The 19,338-nt window shown below is 46.2% G+C and overlaps 1 protein-coding gene across 3 annotated transcripts; it reads right to left on the reverse strand.

Moving 5' to 3' along the window:
- Positions 1–698: 698 nt before the first annotated feature.
- LOC120908775 lies at positions 699–17,347 on the reverse strand. Of its 3 annotated transcripts, XM_040320122.1 has the most exons (5): positions 13,147–13,287; positions 11,296–12,187; positions 10,867–10,963; positions 9,208–9,381; positions 699–9,114 (listed from the first exon to the last, which is right to left on the reverse strand). In XM_040320122.1, the coding sequence occupies exons 2-5, from the start codon at positions 11,380–11,382 to the stop codon at positions 8,069–8,071; spliced, it is 1,404 nt and encodes a 467-aa protein (XP_040176056.1). In that variant the 5' UTR covers positions 11,383–12,187; positions 13,147–13,287; the 3' UTR covers positions 699–8,068. The 3 variants fall into 3 exon arrangements, with proteins under 3 accessions (XP_040176056.1, XP_040176057.1, XP_040176055.1); XM_040320123.1 differs by lacking the exons at positions 11,296–12,187; positions 13,147–13,287 and adding an exon at positions 14,984–17,347; XM_040320121.1 differs by lacking the exon at positions 13,147–13,287 and having other exon boundaries at positions 11,296–13,101.
- Positions 17,348–19,338: the final 1,991 nt, after the last annotated feature.

A 19,338-nucleotide genomic window follows, 5' to 3' on the forward strand; every position in this document is an offset into this window, starting at 1 on the left:
CTTCATTTGCTTCTTTTTCGTTTTACTTTATTCTCTTCCTACATTTGCCTCCAAACCACCCATTAGGCTAGCGCTGGGCGAGTTAAGGTGGTGTAAGGGGGAGGAGCGACTATGGAGAAGTGGTTGTTTTCCAGTTTCCTCTGCTATTATTCGTCTTGTTGCTATTTCTTTGCAAATGGCTGTCGATGTTTGTATGTGTACGTGTGTTTGTGTGAGTGTGTGTGTGTCCTGTAAGTAGTGTTCAGTGGGGTTTAAATTTGGTGCACCCGAAGATAGAAGTTAGTCACTTTACCAATGCGCTTGCTGTGTGTGAGTGTTTTAAAAACATAAAAAACGCCATGCATTCTCTTTGGGCGATTTCGGTGTTTGCCGATTTATGTATGCGTATAGTTTAATACCCGATTTAACGTATATATATATAGTAGTAGATGTAGCAGTGATCTGACTTGCTCTATGTCTGTCTATATGTGTACGTATGGTTTTTGTTTGGTTTTGTTTTACAAACCGAAGGGAATCCTTTTGTGTGAGAGTGTGTGTGTGTGTGTTTTTGTTCGTTTGTGTCACAGTGTCTGTACTAATGTGATGGTTGGAGCCTACTCATTTGCGTACTCCCGCAGTATGCGCACTATTGTTGCTAACGTGTGCATTTGGCGCAGACGATCCTGACGTGTTGCATGCTTGTCCCATGCACGATCTAGTTTTTTTTTTGTTTGGTTACTCGTTTGTTCTATTCTGTTTCACTTTGTTGAATTATATTCAAAACCCGTTTAATTAGTTTTCTTCCATAATTTTCTTTTGCCACTGTTCTGCTACTTAACCCGCCGCAAGGGCCGTGATCCTTCGACCAGTCACCATTTAAATACGTGAATATTTAGATTAATAATTCTAGGTATTAAATGAATTCGACTTTCATCAATGTCTGTGTATGTGTTTGTGTATGTGTGCGTGTGATGTTGTTGTTGTTTTTTTTCTTCATTTTGTCTATGTTGTACGGGGGTACATACGGTGTAAGTGTATCGCTTTCCGAGTTCCGTTTGCGATAATCAGTGGATTGATTAGCAACGTATACCACGCTTAGCTTTTAAGGGGAGGGGTAGATTATTTTCCTGTTATGCAGTATGTGTGGTAGTAGAAATCATGCGTCTAAATTCCGGTAAGTATCTGTCAACTACGAGAGTTATAGCTGCGTGTTCCACCATTATTTCCCCCTACAGCTTTCCTCCACCATGATTGAGTGACATCTCTTTGGCGGATTGTTTACGTTCTTTCGCTGCACTTATGCTGTTCCTCTATGCTCTGCAAACAGTTGTTTTACGCCCGCGATCCAATCTGGGAATCGGGTTTCGCACCTTGGCGCCTGTTTGCTCTCTCGAAACGATACTCCTGTCCGCAGGCATTCCATCGCGCTCAGTGTTATATTTTTTGACGTTTTTCTTTTCTCTCTTTTATATATTTAAAAAAATATGTTACGATATCGTTTATATTAGAAGTTTGCTATATTTCAATTATTTCTTTTCCCTCGTTTTCTAAACCGCTCGATTGCCGCTGTTCCGTTCTTTTTTTCCCCTCTTTTCTCCTTCTAGCTGGCGGATGAAAGTTCTACAACGCCGTTCCTGTCTGTCCCCTCAACTCCCCCCCTCCCCTCACCCCTCATCGGCATGAACCCTCAGGGTTTCACTACTTCTGCACGGTGCAGTTTGGGGAAGGGTTATGCTATCCTCCCCCCCCCCCCCCCCTTTTCATCTAGAATGGTACGAACAGTCGATTAGTAGGGGTTTTAGATAGTATCCTTTACCTTTGCATTGCATTACGCGAAGTGTGTGTGTGTGTTTGTGTATTTTTTCCGTTAATGGAGGCGCCTCGTTTCGTGCGCTTTGGCTTTGTCGCGATTGTTCACTAGTGTTACGGTTATGCTTCGGTAATGTATCTCGGAGGCTGCACAATTAGGGACTGCTTGACGCAATAGATCAAACCAGCGCAAGGATAACGTTCCGGTTTTGATGTGTGTGTAGGGTTGGTATCGTTTTAACGTGCCGTTTACTTTTTTTAAGTTCGTTTCAGTTTACCGCTGTACCTTTGCATGTGATTTTACGCTGGGATTAGCATTTTCCTTTTTTTTCGTTATTTACGTTAATGCATTGAATTTAACGCGGCCTGCAGGCGTCGTATGTTAGCGTTCCCCCCTTGGCGCATTGCATTCCTCCACAGCGTTCGCTAAGAGGAGTTTCTGTGGTGTCAAACCGTAGGGCTTAGGGCAGTGTCATATATAATTTAACTCGCTAGCTGTGTCTACGAAAGTTGCACCGCTGCGCCGAGTTGCAACATCTTTAACGAATGTGTCTGTGTGTGTGTGTGTGTGTGTGTGTGTGTGTGTGTGTGTGTGTGTGTGTGTGTGTGTGTGTGTGTGTGTGTGTGTGTGTGTGTGTGTGTGTGTGTGTGTGTGTGTGTGTGTGTGTGTGTGTGTGTGTGTGTGTGTGTTTATGTTCGTGTTTTTGTAGATGTGTAATTCCCGGTGCCCTTCTTTCACCGTGATAGCACAACACATCCGATTTTCCCGCGATTATTGGGCAGGGTTTACTGCTCGCTTGCCAATTGATTTAACTCCCCTACACTTAGGTACGTTGCTCGTTTGTATCGTTCCGCTCTTGTCGGAATCATACGTATAAGCCGTTTCTCACTTAACTTGTTTCCACACCTGCTTTCAAATTTATATGTTCTTTTTGTATTTGGTTTTTTACGAATCAGTACCTATTTATGTATTCAATGATTTTTGTATTAGTCACGTTGCTTGGCGTGCGTGTTTTGCTCCCAATTTGAGCAACGCCTCGATAACATTTAAACCGAACGCGATGGTTCATTTTTGGATGTGGCTTAAACATATTTCAAACAAAAATAAATACGTATAAAATTTCCGTTTTTCTGTCTGGAATGTTGTTGCTGCACAGTACGTACGAGGAGACGTAGTGTTTTTTTTTACGTAAAATTGTAACTAAATTCCATCAAACTGTAGGCTGGTAGTAGGTGAGATGTTTACGCGTACACGTTGCATCACGCAAGAAGCAGTAGCAACCAAAGTGACTGATTATGATAGGCCATCTCCACCCGGCTTGATTGGAGCCCAACACACGACTACACCGATGATAAAGACTGTTTGGTTTTGCTTGTTACTGTTTTAAACCGGGTACTCATTATACATACAATGGATTAACAAAGTAACGTATCCATTCATGTACACTGTGACAAGATTTGTTCCTATTTGCTTATTACTTCCACTCCCGATTCTGATTACACAGCAAAGAGACAACCGGTGTGTCGAATCGAGTGCTGCCGTAAGATCTTGATAAAGCTCGTCTCACTCTCGTTACGAACATCCTTGTGCATCTGATAAAAACAAAACCAATCCATACCATTCAATGAATCGTTCAAGAATAAATTAATACTATAAAAACGGATAGCCGGTACATACAAAAGTAACAAAAGCCGTTATTCTTATTATCGTACTAAATATCCTCGAGCTAGGCAAAACAAAAGTTTCTTCGTCTCTCTACCTTCATCAGACCACAGGTAGCATTTGGCACAGGATAGATATTTGGCAGACATGCGTTTTTGGCAAATTGAGGTGACAAAAGATAGGAATGCTGGCAGTCAATCACGAAACAGGTTTTTTAAGCGAACACACACACTCTCGTTGACAATGATCCGACCTAAGGCGTCTAAACTGCAGATGCTTCTTTAGCGATAATGCATTTACGTTGAACAAACGATGTTTCAGTGCTCTTGCGTAAGTAATGAATGTGCGTGAGGGAGTGTTTGTACTTCCTTTAATATAAATCATTGGCCAAATAAATGCTATTGGTGGCTCAATAACAGCAAACACCTTTATAAACCATCATAGAGATTTTCTTCATAATTTTATCTAAAATAAAATAGATTCTTTCCGACCCTGATGCGATTTACATGATAACTAATGGCAGTGGTACACTATTATTAACTTAAAAAGTAAGTGAGTCTATTTCACGATGCGTCATGGAGACGGGGGCTCTTTTCTGTTACGAATAAACGTAAAATTCCGTCCCTTAGCGGACTAGCATGCAAATGAAGGGCTGCACAGCGCCTTCGCTCTGCAACTTTTGTTAAACAGGTACTGTTTGTGTCTGAGTGTAAGTGTGTGTGTGTGTCTAATAGTTGATGGAAAAGAAGACTGTTACATAAAAACATACACGCACATGCAAATTAACAGCAGCAACCGTTACCAGAACTACGAGGAAAGAAGACGCTTGGTGCAGACGTTGCGCAGTGTAGTCCAATGTACGCATTCAAGCCTGATCAGTTGCAACTGTAGTGAACTTTAGTAGCAAACGGTAGACTCTTACGCCCCAAAACGGCCACAGATTGCACCCAGTCCAGTATTAATCCACTTTCAAGCTCGCCCCTTTCGACCGACTTTCGACCTCTCCCCCCCCCCCCCTCGATCGCACACATACATACACCTCTACACACACACATACATACAAATATACACATGTACATGCATAATTTCACATACACGTATACACAGCAATATGTGCATATGTGCATACTTTCTAATACATTTACGTTTTGTTTTTTTTATTTCGATTCCAATTTTCCGAAACCACCGCGCTACAGTGTTTCGCCACTTCGAGGCGCAAAACGCTTCCACTCCCTCCTGCACCGGTGCCAAACAATGCCATTTTCACTAAGTGTGTTCACTGTGTTTGTATGTGTATGTGTTTGGGGGGTGATTGAGTGTACAAACAAGAAATACAGGCAAACGTAAATCTCTGCTGCGTCCTGATTGGCAACCTCCAGCTCCAAACGGGGCTGGTTCCCACTGATTTGCTGCTCGCGCAGTGTACGTATTTTCACCGAAAAAAGTGTACGCGTGACTGACGTGTCTGACTGATTATTGCATTTTTTACTCCTCCTCCTCCTCCTCCTCCCCCTTCAACACACGACTCCTTCAACAAGTTTATTTGTAGCATCATCATTGAACGCCTGCCCGTCGATGATAACATCTGCTCCAAATACTCATTTACCAATAATATAATATATATTATTTTACCCAAAGCGGTTCCAGTACCCAGCAACGTACCATATACCATTAATCGCATACACCGGTACTGGGTCTGAATCCCATCTTGGTTAGTGTGTGGTTGTGTGTTTGTGTTGTTTTTTGTTTTTTTTTTTTTGTGTTTTTTGCGTTATCTGTTTTGCCACCCAGTTTGATAGGCAATTTATGTTTTTTTTTCTAAATCTTTGTTTTATTTGGGGTTTTTCTTGGTTTTTTTGTTTGTTTGTTCGATTAAACTCTCGTGTTGTGGTAGTGGTGCAAGTAAGAACGTCATTTGTTTTCCATTACATTTGTTTGTTTTGAGGATTTAGGGGAGCGTATAATTTTCTGGAGGGAATGGGAGCTGGAGCGGGAAAAGGTGTCATGTTGTACGATTATCTTCAAATACTCAATTAGATTACCATAGTGTCCTTGATGGCACGTTTGTAGTTGCGTTGCGGGCTGCCGAGCTCTATAGTTTTGTTATTATTTATTATTACTTTTTGTTTTGTTTTGTTTTGTTTTTTTTTCGGTCTATGTTTCTCACTTCTGTCTCTGTAGCGTTTCTTTTCCTCTGCTGCTGTCACTGTTTGTTCAACTGTATTCACTCATTATAACAACTGGCTTAACTGAGACTCTTCTACGCTTGCATATCTCGGCAAAAAACTTTTGCAATTAAAGGTTTTCGTACTATTAAGTGTCTATCTTTTGTGTGTTTGTGTCGCTGTTTAGTGAGCTGATCCAGCCGTTGCCTGTCTAATCAGGGTTGCATGTTTGGTTTCGGTTTTCCTTTTCTGTGTGTCAGTGTATTTTTTGCCACTAACGAGCACGTCTCGATCGGTTTACGATTGCTAAGTGTTTTTGTTTTAAATTAAATCACGCCCAGCTGTTCTTAGTATGGGGTTGCGGTTATTTGAAATTTATTCAAATTCTATCATCGAATTAGATGTGTTTTAACGGCATCGTGCAAGTAGCATTCTGGTTTCCCGTTACTCCTGCTTCCACTTGCACTTCCTATATACTTTAGAAATAATTCTAGTCTAGTACGGCTGTTTACCCTACTTGCTTGAAATTGTCCTCTTGTTGCATTCGCACACGGGTTTTATAACCCTCATTTAACTTTTTATGTTTTCGTTCAGCTACAAGTATTCGATACACGATCGCTCCCGGTTCAAGTCCAATCCAATGATTTATACTTTTTGTAGGTTTTTGTTTGTTTTTAATAACAAGCTAACCCGACCATACGACGTCCGTTTACGATATTTCGTTTGTATGATTCGTGGATTTTCTTTATGTTTTAGTTTTCTTCCCTTTCACAGTGCCAGTTTTAAAGTTTGACTTTTGTTCTGTTTTTCTCTCGCTTCTTCCTTTTAATTTAATTGCTTCGTTTTATGTTATACTCTACCACCCCTCCGATCGCCACAGCTTAGTAATACTTTTTCGTTAGTTTCTCTTCTAGGTAATGATTACAATGATGTGCGGTTTATTTTTTTGTTTTGTTTTTGTCCCTCCGTCTACCCTTACCTTTTCTAAGTCCAATTCGTTTGTATTGTGATTGCAGCTCATTATAACATTTGAATGTGTTCTGTTATTCGTTTGCTCTGCTTCACAACACCACCTTCGGCATTTATTTTCTTTTTTTTTTTTGTTTTGCTTGCTTGTAACGCTACGAATGTCTATCGTGTTTGATATTCGCGTCCATTTTTTGTTTTCTCTCCCACTTGTTCGCAATTCGACTTCTTTGTTTGTCACTATTGTTCGTTATAATTTACTTTCGTAACTGGCAGCGTTTTAAAAACATTGTTCTCATTTTCTACTACAATCATGCCGGTTGTTGTTTTTTTTATTATGTTCATGTTTTTTGTTTGTTTGTTTAAGTTTGTTTTTGTTTGATGCCTTATAGTTTGGCTATTATGGCGTGCAGTGCGTCGTTTACTTTACTTTTGTTTTGCTTTGTTTATCATTGTAAGGTTTTTATTCGAGTTTTACTTTATATTAACGAGTTCTCACTCTGGCGCTAGCCCAGTTTTGTGTTGTCTTGTGTGTGTGTGTGCCGTTCGTGTGTGTTTTTCCTTATGGAGAGGGAGGGGGTTTAATTATTATTTGTTATTTGAACTAGAATAACCAAGTTTTTTCGTGTTTTTTTTCGCCTAGTCAGGTCATTCGCTGGCGCATTTTAGCTTGAACTGCACTTGGTGGATAAACTGGAGCAATTTGATGCAATTGTTGAGCGTGTGTGTGTGTGTGTCTTCGATTCACCCGGCTTTCCGAACTGGGGTGATGAATGAGTCACTTCTCTTTTGGCACTTATTTGCCGTCCCCCCTCCCCCTTCTCAACTAGCTCGTTTTATGCGACTGACTGGCTAATCGACTACGGATCGAGGAACCGATCGCCTGCCCGATCCTGAACGATGAATCGTACGCCGTACAAAATGCTACACAGTAGTTGGATGTGTTTCTTTTCGGTTTGTTTTGCTGCTACGTGTGCGTGAGGAGGTGTGGTTTGTCTGTCCGTGTGATTGCTGCTTCCGCCTACAATCCCCTGCCCTCCTGTAGCGCACTCGGTCTCTCTCTCGAACAAAGGGTACAAAATTCTCCGGCATACACGTGCACACTCACATACACACACACATACACACAAACATAGCTAATATGCTAATATTAGGGTTTCCGTTCCCTGAATTCCACCCCGTTCCAAAACAATTGCCCGCCCTAGCACAGCGAGCACTACCTCCGTGGGAGGGGGCAGGGAGGGAGGGAGGGAGGGGGGGTGGAGTGGTTCCCCTGGCCAGAGGTGAACCAGGTGGTGCGGCAAATGGGTGGCGCTGCTACTAGCGGCTAAATAGAAAGATAATCACTAAGAATGGCGCGCACCGCGCCGGCACCAGGTGGTGCGCGGCCTGCCAACACAGGGCGCATTGACCAACATTCGGTGGCTTACAGAGGGCTTATCTGCAACCGCGAGCCGCTCCCGCTCAAGCAACCAGGTTGCGGATTTTATAACCTATCCTCGTCCTCCTCCTCCGCATCCTCGCCGTTCTCCTCGTTCTCCTCCTTGTAGCCCGGATGCTCTGATATTGCGTAATAGTTTCCATTGTAAATAACACCTAGCTCGCGCAGCGCGTCCCCGCGTATCGTCGCCTTGATCGTCCAGTTGTAGCAATCGTCGGACTCGCTCTCGCGATCCAACCGCTCGACGTCGAGTATCTTCGAGCTCAGCCGCTCCAGTATGATGCCGATGTCCTTGATGCTGAGGTGCCGCTTCTGGTCGACGGACAGCTGGTCGATGAGCAGCAGAAACTTCTCGGACGTCACCGTCTCGTCCTCCATCACGGTGTTCTCCGTTTCGCTCTCGGAGCTGTCCCGCTCGGGCCCAATGTCCAGGAAGCGCACGTGCCCCTTGGTCGTGGAGGTGCGCCGGCTGTCCGACAGGCTGCTCGGGGGCGGCTGCGGGCTGGCAGAGCCGTCCTGTATGGGCGAGGTGGCCACATTCTTGTGCACCGCAATCTTGCGCCCCTCCTCGTGCAGGGCGCAGCAGTGAAAGTCACACTCGGTCGCGCCGGGGCTGCCGGCCCGCGTAGGCATGTGCGCGTGGTGCGCACACTCGGGCGTGTGCACGTGCACCGCCCCGACCGCACTGTCGAACGAGCCGCCCTGCTTGGAGAGCCGCCGGGCCGAATGGTACATCTGCGACTGGGGATCATCGTGGTTGATCACGGTAATTTGCGGACTGGGGAAGCGAGGCTGGCTCGACACGGACGACTTGTCGATCGAGTTCTGCGTCGACAGGCTCTTCTTCGACGGCGAAAACTTGTCCGACGTCGGACCGTTGCTTAGCCCGATGCTGGAACCGCCCGGGCCTCCGCTACTACTGCTGCCGCCTCCGCCGCCGCCGCCCCCTTGCCCGCCGCCTTGCCGCTGATCCCAATGCAACACAACTGTGACTCGACCCTTGTTATCCATAATCTTCCAGGAGGGTGTTTCATCCTGCAGCTCCAATGCATGTATAGTTTCGCAAACGATCTTTGGTATTGCTGATATTGCTGCGAACGACAACAAAAAAAGATGACATTTTAGTAAAAATAACGATGACTACCATCTGGTCGATTCACCTCCGTGGCCGCGGTAAAACTTACCAGCTTTAATTACATCCACACCCGTAGGATACCAACGTTCACCTTGCCGCAGCAGAAGCAGAACGGTATTATTCGCTAACGTCCTGAAATACTCGCCATCCTCCACCTGTGTGCCATCGCATTCCAACACCAATCGCACGGGCTCGGAGGCTGGCACTCCTAATTTATCTTTTCCTACATCGGTAGCATGCAAAGGCAAAGGAAACAAAATTGAGAAAACAAGAGTCAGCTAGGGGTTTAGACAGCCAACATTGAGGAGAGAACGTTTTTCTGTACATCCACATTAATCGTAGGAAGAGTTTGGTGAGGCTGATGATGCAGCACGGTGTGGTAACGATTGTTAAATGATTTGTTTTTTCCCAGACTGTGGTGTGATTTTTTCTGCCGCAGTTACTTTCTTCACGTTATCTGTGGAACCTCGGAGTTCGAAGCGAGTTCGATATGTAACCAAACTCACCGAGATTTGCCCTAACTCGGACGACCACAATACCACCATCGAGATTAATCAATCGCTTCTAAACTGTTAGGAACAATACGCCCAGAACTGTTGTGATGTTTGATGGCCACTTACTTCGAGGTGTGAATAATTGCACCTTTTGCAACGTTCCTTGATAGCAGAATGGTCGACGATTGCTGTGTGTATGTGTAGGCCGTAGTGGTAGCGGATCGGACAATTTTTCACATTTTAGCGAAACGTGAGAGTCGCTCAATGCTCAGCAGAGACTCACGAAAGGATCATCCTCAGCATCCTCAGAATTCGGAGAGAGAGAGAGTGTGTGACAGGGAGAGAACTTTTTGCTTCAATCCACCCACACGTGAAAAAAGGGATTCCACTCATTTTCTATTACCTTTCAGTTGAGTGAATTGAGCACTCTTTTACACTCTGGGACGCTCTGGCGGTCGTCTCGCCCTCTGCGCTTCTCTTTTGAAGAGCGGGGTTGAGTTTTACTCCTGCAGTAAGGATTTTGATTCTCTCTATGTACCGTCGTGTTCACGTACTCTGATTCCAGAACTTTACTCTCCATTATCTCTCTCTCCCTTTCTCTTTTTCACGCACACGTACACAGTCTCTCTGATATCTTGCTGAGAATGGCACACGCTGTGCTGCTTTCGTTGCTTGCTTTTCCCGCGTGCTGCCCTCTCGCTCGCGCATATCCAGTCATAATTGGCAATGGCAGTTTCGCTGTGTCCTAGTTTGGCCTACTTTCCATTACTCGGTCACTTGCATTCTACTCACCCGAGTGTCAGCCCCACTTCGTTTCGCGCTGTTTCCTGCCCGTGTGCACTCGCTTTGGACGAGTTATTGAGCACTAGCAGGGGCAGGGCAGGGAAGGATGTTCTTAGGATGTGTACGGCGACATGAGAGCAAACGCGTGTGTGTATGCACTTTTTATTCCTTTTATATCATAAGTTGACTTTTTTTTTGTTCGATATTTTCCCCTGTTTTTCAACAGGGGGGGATTTTTTATGCAGGCTTAGCACAGATTCACAATCATTTGTCGTAGCAGCTATGATCCTATGAAGATGCACAATAACATCGGGAAACAAGCAAATAAAACCACGTCCACACCGTGCTGCTCATCACCTGACCACCCGTCCCCGGTCCGGCCACCATCGTGTGGCGGGTATCAGAGCTAGTATTACTCAGCGGCCACGTACCTCTAACTATTAGCTCCTCGAAGCTACCTACTACGAGACCTTTACGGACATTGCGCCAACTGTCCCAGATTTTTAAAGGCCTCTTGCCACGAGACTCCTGCGGAAAGCAAATGGAAATGAAGCATACAGATATAGTGATGATAAATTACGCCTTTTGCCTCGCCGGGGTTGTAGCTCTCAGCATCGCAGCCCACACACACACACACACACAACTACACCGAATCACCATGCCTTGCTGCCGTATCGCCAGTGCCAATCGGTCAATCCAGGCAAGCTGCTCTGACCTTTTGGCAAGAAGCGGGAGGCAGTTTGTGGTGGGAGTCGGTAGGCTTGGGGAGGTTCTAATTAAAGTAGTTTTGAGTGTGCTTTGGCTTGCTTTCCACAAGGCTGAGGCAACCGCTCGGGTGGGGCAGTAGCAGTACCACGTACCACGGACATTCCTTGGCGAAAGTTCAAACAGTTGCAGCCCCAAATCGGTTTCGAAACGCCCAATGTACATAACGCTGCAGACCACATCTTCAACGCTACACACACACAAACGCGGAGGTTGCACTCACAAACGAACAAATCGATGCACACCGTAGTGTGCAGGCTGTGTTTGCTTTAGCTACTGCTACTACTGCTGGTGATGATGATGATGCTGCTGCTGCTACTATTGACACTGCCCCTGGATTGATGCCCTACGGGCGTGAGAAGCATTCCGGTTCCACAGCCGCTCGAAGATCATACCAAAAAAAGAAAACTTTCACATTGTGCTGCATTTCTTTGGTAAACCGAGCAGTAGCTTGCTGCGGAGTTTTGATTTAGCTTTATTTGCTTTGTTTGTGTGACGGCGTTTTTTTCCTGCAGTCTTATGTTTTATCCTTTCCTCTCCGTAGTCATTGTTCGGTTCCGATCGATGTTGCATCAACTAGCACCTTTGGCAATCGTAAGGTCTCTTAGTATCGGGCGCGCGAATAACAACAGCTTTGGCCGTTTCAGTAGGTGCAAACACGAACTAGGGCAATCGTGCAGCTCGAAACAAGGCTCGGAACACGCTCTCACTCACGCCACAAGTTCAAGTGTTCCGGTGGCAGATTGGTGATCAGCATTGGGTAGATGGATTGTAAACGGTTGGCTTCGTAAATCAATTTTACCCTTCTAATACCACCCAATGTACAAATCCGATGCACATCGCTTCTATCACAGGGAGTAGAGTTTGAAATTCTTAACGTCATCGTTCGTAAACTTGCACTTTATTTTCAGCAGGCTACAGTACAGCAGGAACATCCTTTCCGTAAGTAACTATTAAGCACCGTTAACAGGTCGCTCCAAACTACATCTAAAACAGAACACAAAGGTAACACTCGGGATGATACAGTCTTTAAGCACAGTTTTGTTTCCAATTTTGTGTTGTACTTTCGTGCACAGAGAACGTATAACAACAGAAAACTACAAATTTCAATGACTACTGCCGTAGTCGATTTCACCAATCTGTGCTAGTACTGGCTGGCCCCTGACTTTGGCCGCATGTGCCCGTTTGACAGTACCAACCAGCGTTCACATAACACAGAACAACTCGCAGCACCAGCATCGGCTCTTCTTGGCCTTTCTATCTCACTCAACGGGCACAGCGGGAAGAAAAAAAGGATTGGAAAACTCTCCCGCTATTCGTTGATGGCAGAATTGAGCGCTTACTGGAGGCACAGAAAGGTTAGGGTGGCTAGAATGGCTAGGAAGGTTCTGTAGTATGTACTATATACACTCGTAAAGGGAGTTTGGGGGAGGGATACAACTACATACACCAGACGCCACACTGATTTGCCCTACATTTTGCACTACGAACTGCCACTTGCTGCTATACGTTCGCCAGCTGCTTCTCTAAATGCTCCTTTTTTCGGATTTATAGGAACAAAAGCACCGTTACACGCGTCCCAGTGAGCCTACTGTTAACCACGATGGTACCCAAAAGCTTCTTCGGATGTTTTTTAATGGTCGAACCGTTTTTCAGACACTGCTAACTAACAGATAAAGTCCAGGCAAAGGGCAAAGATGACTTCACGTGCCACTACGCGGTTCGAATCTTATCGTTTCTCTACGTGGCTTATCGCCATCACAGATCCCACAGCCCGACCATCGATAGAAGCACTGCCCTATATCGATAGTAGGACCATTTCCTCTCGCGTACTTCACACGAAACACAATTGTGTGCTAGCGCTGCTTCAGCTCACTAGCACAATGGACAGGAAGGAAGTGTGCAACTGTGCTGAGTGTGATCGAATAGCCCTGAAAACTCAATACTTTTGCGGTAATGTAAAGCCAAACAATTCGTAGTGTACATCGCTGCGTGGCGGAATTCCAGCCCAGCCCAAGCAACGAAACGCACAGCACAGCCACGATGGAGAGCACCTCGACCTCGAGAACGATTGCTACGGCGCGATGACACAAAGTGCACTGCCCTCATGACCGAAAGTTGGCATCGACAGTCGGTCGTTTACGGTAACGCGGTCGTGTAACCTCGTTTCGGACAAAGTAGCGCTTGCAATGCAATAAATTTACAATCCCTATATACCGAAAACGGAACCCCACTAGCACCACTACCATCGCCTCCCTCCCGTGCTCCAGCAGAGAGAGAGAAAAACGGGTTATCCATTCTTCCTTTTCCTATCCCGAAATTACGAATACACACACGCACACACGCACACCACTAACCGCAATCAGACAGCGCGTGAAAAGAGATATCCTGATTTTCCAGAGAGCTTCCAACATTCCAGCCTCCAGCTAGTCACATTCTGACCTATCCCATGTGCACTCTTCTCACACTCTCGTTCTTGAGTGCTCCCATTTTCCAACAGTCACTCAGTTCGCTCCGACAGAGATTCCATCAAAGATCTCTTTGAGCTCTCGCACTCGCTCCCTTTCTCTCGCTCTCTCTTTCTCTGTCTCTATTTATATATCTCTCTTTAAAACATTGACGCTCTCCTTGGCTCTTGTTATGAGCTCCCACACGGAGTTTTTTGTAACTCTCTTCACACCAATATCTACCTGCACTTCTGATCATCTGCATGTCATATTCATGTGAAAATACTTATAGGATGGCTTTGGCAGCAGTCGCATGCAGGTACGGTATCGCGTTAGAGTCCTAGGACAACTTCTGTTCACTGCACACATGTAACGCGAGTCCAGGTTAGTCACACTGAAAGACATCAACACAAATCGATCCATTAACCAGTATGTTTAGATGGTTTTGAATGAAACTACTATTGTATTAGCAGGCACTGCTTTAATCGTTTCTTCCAAAATGCATATCCAAAAATCTTCGAGGAAGAGCTTGCATATTAAATTCAGGGACACAAGTTTTTTTTTACTTATAGCCACAGAATTCCAATTATTATTTACAAGTACTTAACAAAGCAAACTAGTCCAATAGTTTATCAAAGCGTGATTTGCAACAGTCAAGATGGGCTGGTCTGTGTTAAATAATCTACAGCAGCACCACAATAATTGACACCCATTCACTATGAATGAATCGTACTTGCACGCTGCTTTTTGTTGTTTGCATGGTTGATCGCGGTACGTCCCACTGGATATACCGAGGACCGAGGGCCATGTTTTGACAGCACCTACGGTAGCGCACCGACCGCATAAGCATACTTATGCGATTACTTCCATCTGTCAACGGCAGGGTATTCAACTGGGATTGTTTTCATTAACCTTTTCACCCGCCCACGGAAGCTGTCAAGCAGGTCGTGGTGGTGATCGGGCTCGGGCCGGCCCCATTGCTCGCCGAAAACCTCCGACTCTCTGAAGGGTAGAGCGAGAGTGGGCGAAAAAATGGCCACGGGAGCGAGAGCTACGCCGAAAAAGCGCACTTCTGCAATAACAGCTACAACAAAAAAACTACCCGTATTTCACACCTAAACGCGATCAAAGTGTGTCGCTCGAAACGGCCGTCTAGAGGATATTACGCCAACAGCCAGAAGCACCAACAGTAGTAGATGTATCCGCAGCAGCAGCAGTAGCAGTAGTAGCGACAACCGGGAGCACCAAATGTTCACGTTCACAGGTTATGACACTGTTGCGGAGTTGGGGGTTTCGAACCACTGGGGCTGCACAGGTCCTGACACTCGATACCTACCTCCCTTGCCATTACGACATGCCTCAAAAGAGTGACCTAGGGGGCACTGTTTTGAGCCCCCTCGCTGCATCGACACTCGCTGGCGATAAACGCGACATCCGTCGGCACCTGCCCACCGGAAATTGTAGTCGCCGGAGGACGGTCGAGTGGCGTGCACGACGGCGGTCGCCCCGCGTGATTAGCTAATTCCTTCCGCCTAGTTCCGCAAACACACGCCAATCCGCCCCAATATGCTCACAGCAGTCCGGACGACAGCGACGACGACAGTGCAGGCGATGGGATGACCGCTACGCCCGGCTCCATCATCCGTCGACACACACACACGCGGAACTGCACTCCTCCCCCCTCCCCCGCACAAGCCCACACACGCACACACAAACTCCACGCCCCACTGCACCAGGGCCGATCCGGGCTGGTGTCCGTGCACCGGTCAGTAACACCGCGGCAACCTGCGCGTACCGCGGGCCCACCGCGTACCCGTCCGCACGGGTCCTCGAAACGCTCGGGATTTTCCGGCCACGGCCCCTCGCGAGCGCACTACCGTGCAGCGCCTCCGACGTAGCGCGGTGAAAGATAGCGCCGACCCGCTTCACTGGAGCACTCTGCCATCGCCGACACGCACTGTTCGAATTGAACGATCGATTGAATCGAGTTTCGAATATCCTGCCGCCTTCCTGCCCCTTCCTTGAACCACTGAGATGCGTCCTCGCGCAAAGGCGCTGTCCGACACTCGTTAGCTAGTCTGTGCGAGTGTATGTGTGTGAGTGTGTCGGTGTGGCAGCTAGTGTCAGCTTGGGAGTATAGGTATGAACGATTCTATGCTGTGAGTGTGTGCCCGTGTGTGTGTGTGCGCGTATTATTGCATGTGTTGTGTGCGGCAGGCACTGAAGGGCAGTTCACTTCATCGCTTTTCACTCATTCGGAAGCGCGCAGACGCACTGCGGGTCGTTGTTTTCCTCAGAATTTTCCTCCTCCAAGACTCGCTCCCGTCACCCCCCCTCCCGCTGTCACAGCACTGCCGACCAGCACGGCCACCACCAACGCCTTTAGCAGCAGGCAGCCCACCAGCCCTCTACCGAGTCGGGTTCGTCTCCTCGCACCCTCAAGTCGGTGGTTTCGAACGCAACGTGGGATATTGAAGCGCACGGAACCCACCCAGTAGCAGCCAGCAGCAGCTCCAGCCGCACTACTGGACCGAATCTCGCTGAGCCAGAACCACACTAGCACTAGGCCGCTTTTTCCGCTTTTCTTTATGCTCCATACACTGCCTGACAAGACAGTGAACCCACTTTCTAGACGAAGTCAACCTCAACGCCCGTTAATCAATGTTTCAGCCACTGTCACCTTCAGCCCTCGTTCGCTCACGCACACACGCACCTGCTATTGGGGAGGGGGAAGATTCACACCAATTTGCCTATTTTCCTGTTTTTTCACCACCGTTTCACCACCGGCCATGCCCGTTCCGACTGTAACGGAGGCGCGTGCACAGGTACATTTTACAGCAGCACGGCGGACACAAATCTGCGTGCAGGCACACGGGCAGCAGCAGCAGGCCTTCAATCCACGGTAGCCTCAGACATTTTCCACTGGGCACGGTAGCTCGGCAGCATTTTCACCAAAGCAACTCTGCACCAACCCTGACCATGCGTGGCCACAGGGGTTCACCGAGGGAGGGGGAGCACACTTTTCCAACACGTACTTTTGGGGCGAGCCGCGATCACCAACCGAATCTTTTACCGCCTCTTCTTTTTCCTTCACTTCCTGCTCCGTTCCGCTTGCCGCGCTCTGCTATCTCTCTATCTCTTGCTTTCTCGCTCTCTCTCTCTCTTATGCACACACGCACTCTTAATCACTCGCCCTTGCCATTTTCTTCTTCTCTCTCTTTCTTTCTCTCACCCTCTCTCTCTCTCTCTCTTTCACGCGCGCGCCCCAAACTGCTTAATTCGCTATCTCGCTTGCATCGTTTGCACAACTACTTCATTTATCACACTTCAAACACAACCGCAATAACTTTACATTAACGCCCCAAACACACGAACAATTTTTTTTCCTGCTTCCTTTCTCTTTTCGGGGAGGTTTTTCTTCTTCTTATTATTACACGGCCACGGCCTTTCTTTCACTTGCTTGCCCGTCGCGTAATCGTATTGGCCACCAGTTTAGCACCACGCCGAAACGTACATCGAATGAGCTGCTCTCTCGGATAATCAACACCGCCGGAAACGGGCTGGAAGGTTGGAATTTTGTTGGCCGAGCAATTGCGTTGGCAATTCATTCGATCACGAGTTTTGACGCACGCACACGGGCGCTTCGGTTGGGACAAAACTGTCCTACCTCGATGGCAAACGGGTAAAACGCGCAGGCTGCGATAGACAGTGCGAGCGAAAAAAGGAAGAGTGCGCGACAGAAAAAGCCTTTTCGAAAAATCCTCCCCATTGCATTCAATCAGGCTGAGGCTTTTCTCTTTTCGGTGAAAAATTCGGTGTTGCGAAGAATTTTCATATCGAACGTTACGAAAGTTTCGCACATGCATAGTTTAAAGCAATTCGTTTTGCTGCCAGTGTAGGGGTTAGCATTAGCATTAGATTTTAGATTTTAGCATTAGAGACTCGAACGACTTAATAACATGCCCGTCATGGGTTCAAGCCCAGAATGGACCGTCCCCCTGTAGCAAGTATTGACTATCCGTCTACGTGGTAATGAATTAAGTCTCGAAAGCCTGTATAGGCCGGCATGTCCGCGTAGGACGTTACGCCAAATAAAAGAAGTAATCAAATCAGCTTTTTCCAGATTATGTAGCTCTAGGGATGTGGAATGTCTAGGAAAATGTAGATTCTAGGGATTTCAAAAGGTCGTTAGCTATGAGAGCTCCATTAAATATTTATTGAATGTAACGAAAACTCCCATGAAGATGTTTGCACTCTTTTGAGAAAGTTTGTTCCTATATCATAATAGAGTTCCATTTTAAGCAATACGGCTTTTTTAAACCGCTCCTTCTCAATAAAAAAATTAGAGCAATTAAAACATTCAGTTATTCTCACTTCTGGTGAGATTTAGATTATGATTTTCTGCCACAAACCATGTTGAAGGTGATTCTGTAGTGATATGGGATACATTTAGCTGACAAGGCAAACGTAATTTGACGATTGTTTCTTGAATTCGAATAGATAGGTGCAGTTTTCAAGCTAGTATCGATTTTATATCAACTAACTAAATGTAAATATAATCAGAAAATAGGCCATTAGTCAATTTTTTGTTGAGGTTCCCTTCGGTATAGTCCGTTTAAGCCCAGTATGGACCAACAACCCATACGCAGAGCATATGCTGCTATGTATACACCAACTTATCACAGATAGCCAATAACTCATAATGGGGCTTTAGCAGGCTTAGAGGTCCATTGCATTGTTGTATCAGTAGACTGCAAGTTTAATCAATTCATGTAAATGTATTTCAATATTTATTTGCTGTAATGTTTTTATTTGTTAATTTAATTTGTTAGTTTTATATTGATTCAGCCTAATTTTATAAACTCTACATTACTCTTTTTCTACTAGTTGGCATAACGTCCTACGCGGCCATGCCCATCCTATACAGACTTTCGAGACTAAATTCATTATCACACAGCTGGATAGTCAATCCTTGCTACAGGGTACAGGGGGATGGTCCGGGTTTGAACCCATGATGGATATGTTATTGAAACGTTCGAGTTGATGAATGTGCCACGGGACCGCCTCCTCACTGTACATTAATATTTGGTATTTTATCTTCTGACTAGAATACAAACTTACAATCATTATCTATCCCTAAAGACTCCGATGGTTCATACTTACGCCATCTTGCCACCTCAATTTGGGCCTACCACGCATCCTCTGTCCTTGTGGACGGCCTAAAAAGACTTGATAATTGTGAACTAGAGCCTGGCTCTCTTGATACGCTGCTCGACAGTGAGGTCGTCGTACGTCTCGTATAGCTCGTCATTATAACGGCTCCTCCATTGTCCTTCCACACATACGGGGCCAAAGATCCTTCTGAACTTTTCCCTCTCGAAAGCGGCTAAGAGGGTTTGGTCAGATTTGGACAGTGTTCATATCTCAGAGGCGTATGTGAGTATCGCTACTATATAGGTGTTATATGATTCCACCTTCGTCCGTCGGGATAGGTTTTTTGAGGTTAACTGATTTTTCAAGCTAGCCGGTCTGGTGATACTGTCGTCAACTCGAACGACTTAACAACTCGCCCGTCATGAGTTCAAGCCCCGAATAGACCGTGCTCCCATACGTAGGACTGACTATCCTGCTATGGTAACAATAAGTCATTGAAAGCCAAGCTCACTTCACTAGTGGGTATAGGCAGGCAGG

The sequence above is a fragment of the Anopheles arabiensis genome, chromosome 2 (assembly GCF_016920715.1).
Source record: "Anopheles arabiensis isolate DONGOLA chromosome 2, AaraD3, whole genome shotgun sequence".
Classification (NCBI taxonomy): Eukaryota; Metazoa; Arthropoda; class Insecta; order Diptera; family Culicidae; genus Anopheles; species Anopheles arabiensis.

Coding starts and splice junctions, on each gene's coding strand:
- LOC120908775 (XM_040320122.1), bottom strand. CDS start 11,382: ATGTGGTCTGCAGCGTTATGTACATTGGGCGTTTCGAAACCGATTTGG. Junction 10,964..11,295: donor TTCGCCAAGGAATGTCCGTG/GTACGTGGTACT, acceptor TGCTTTCCGCAG/GAGTCTCGTGGCAAGAGGCC. Junction 9,115..9,207: donor TGTGGATGTAATTAAAGCTG/GTAAGTTTTACC, acceptor TGTCGTTCGCAG/CAATATCAGCAATACCAAAG.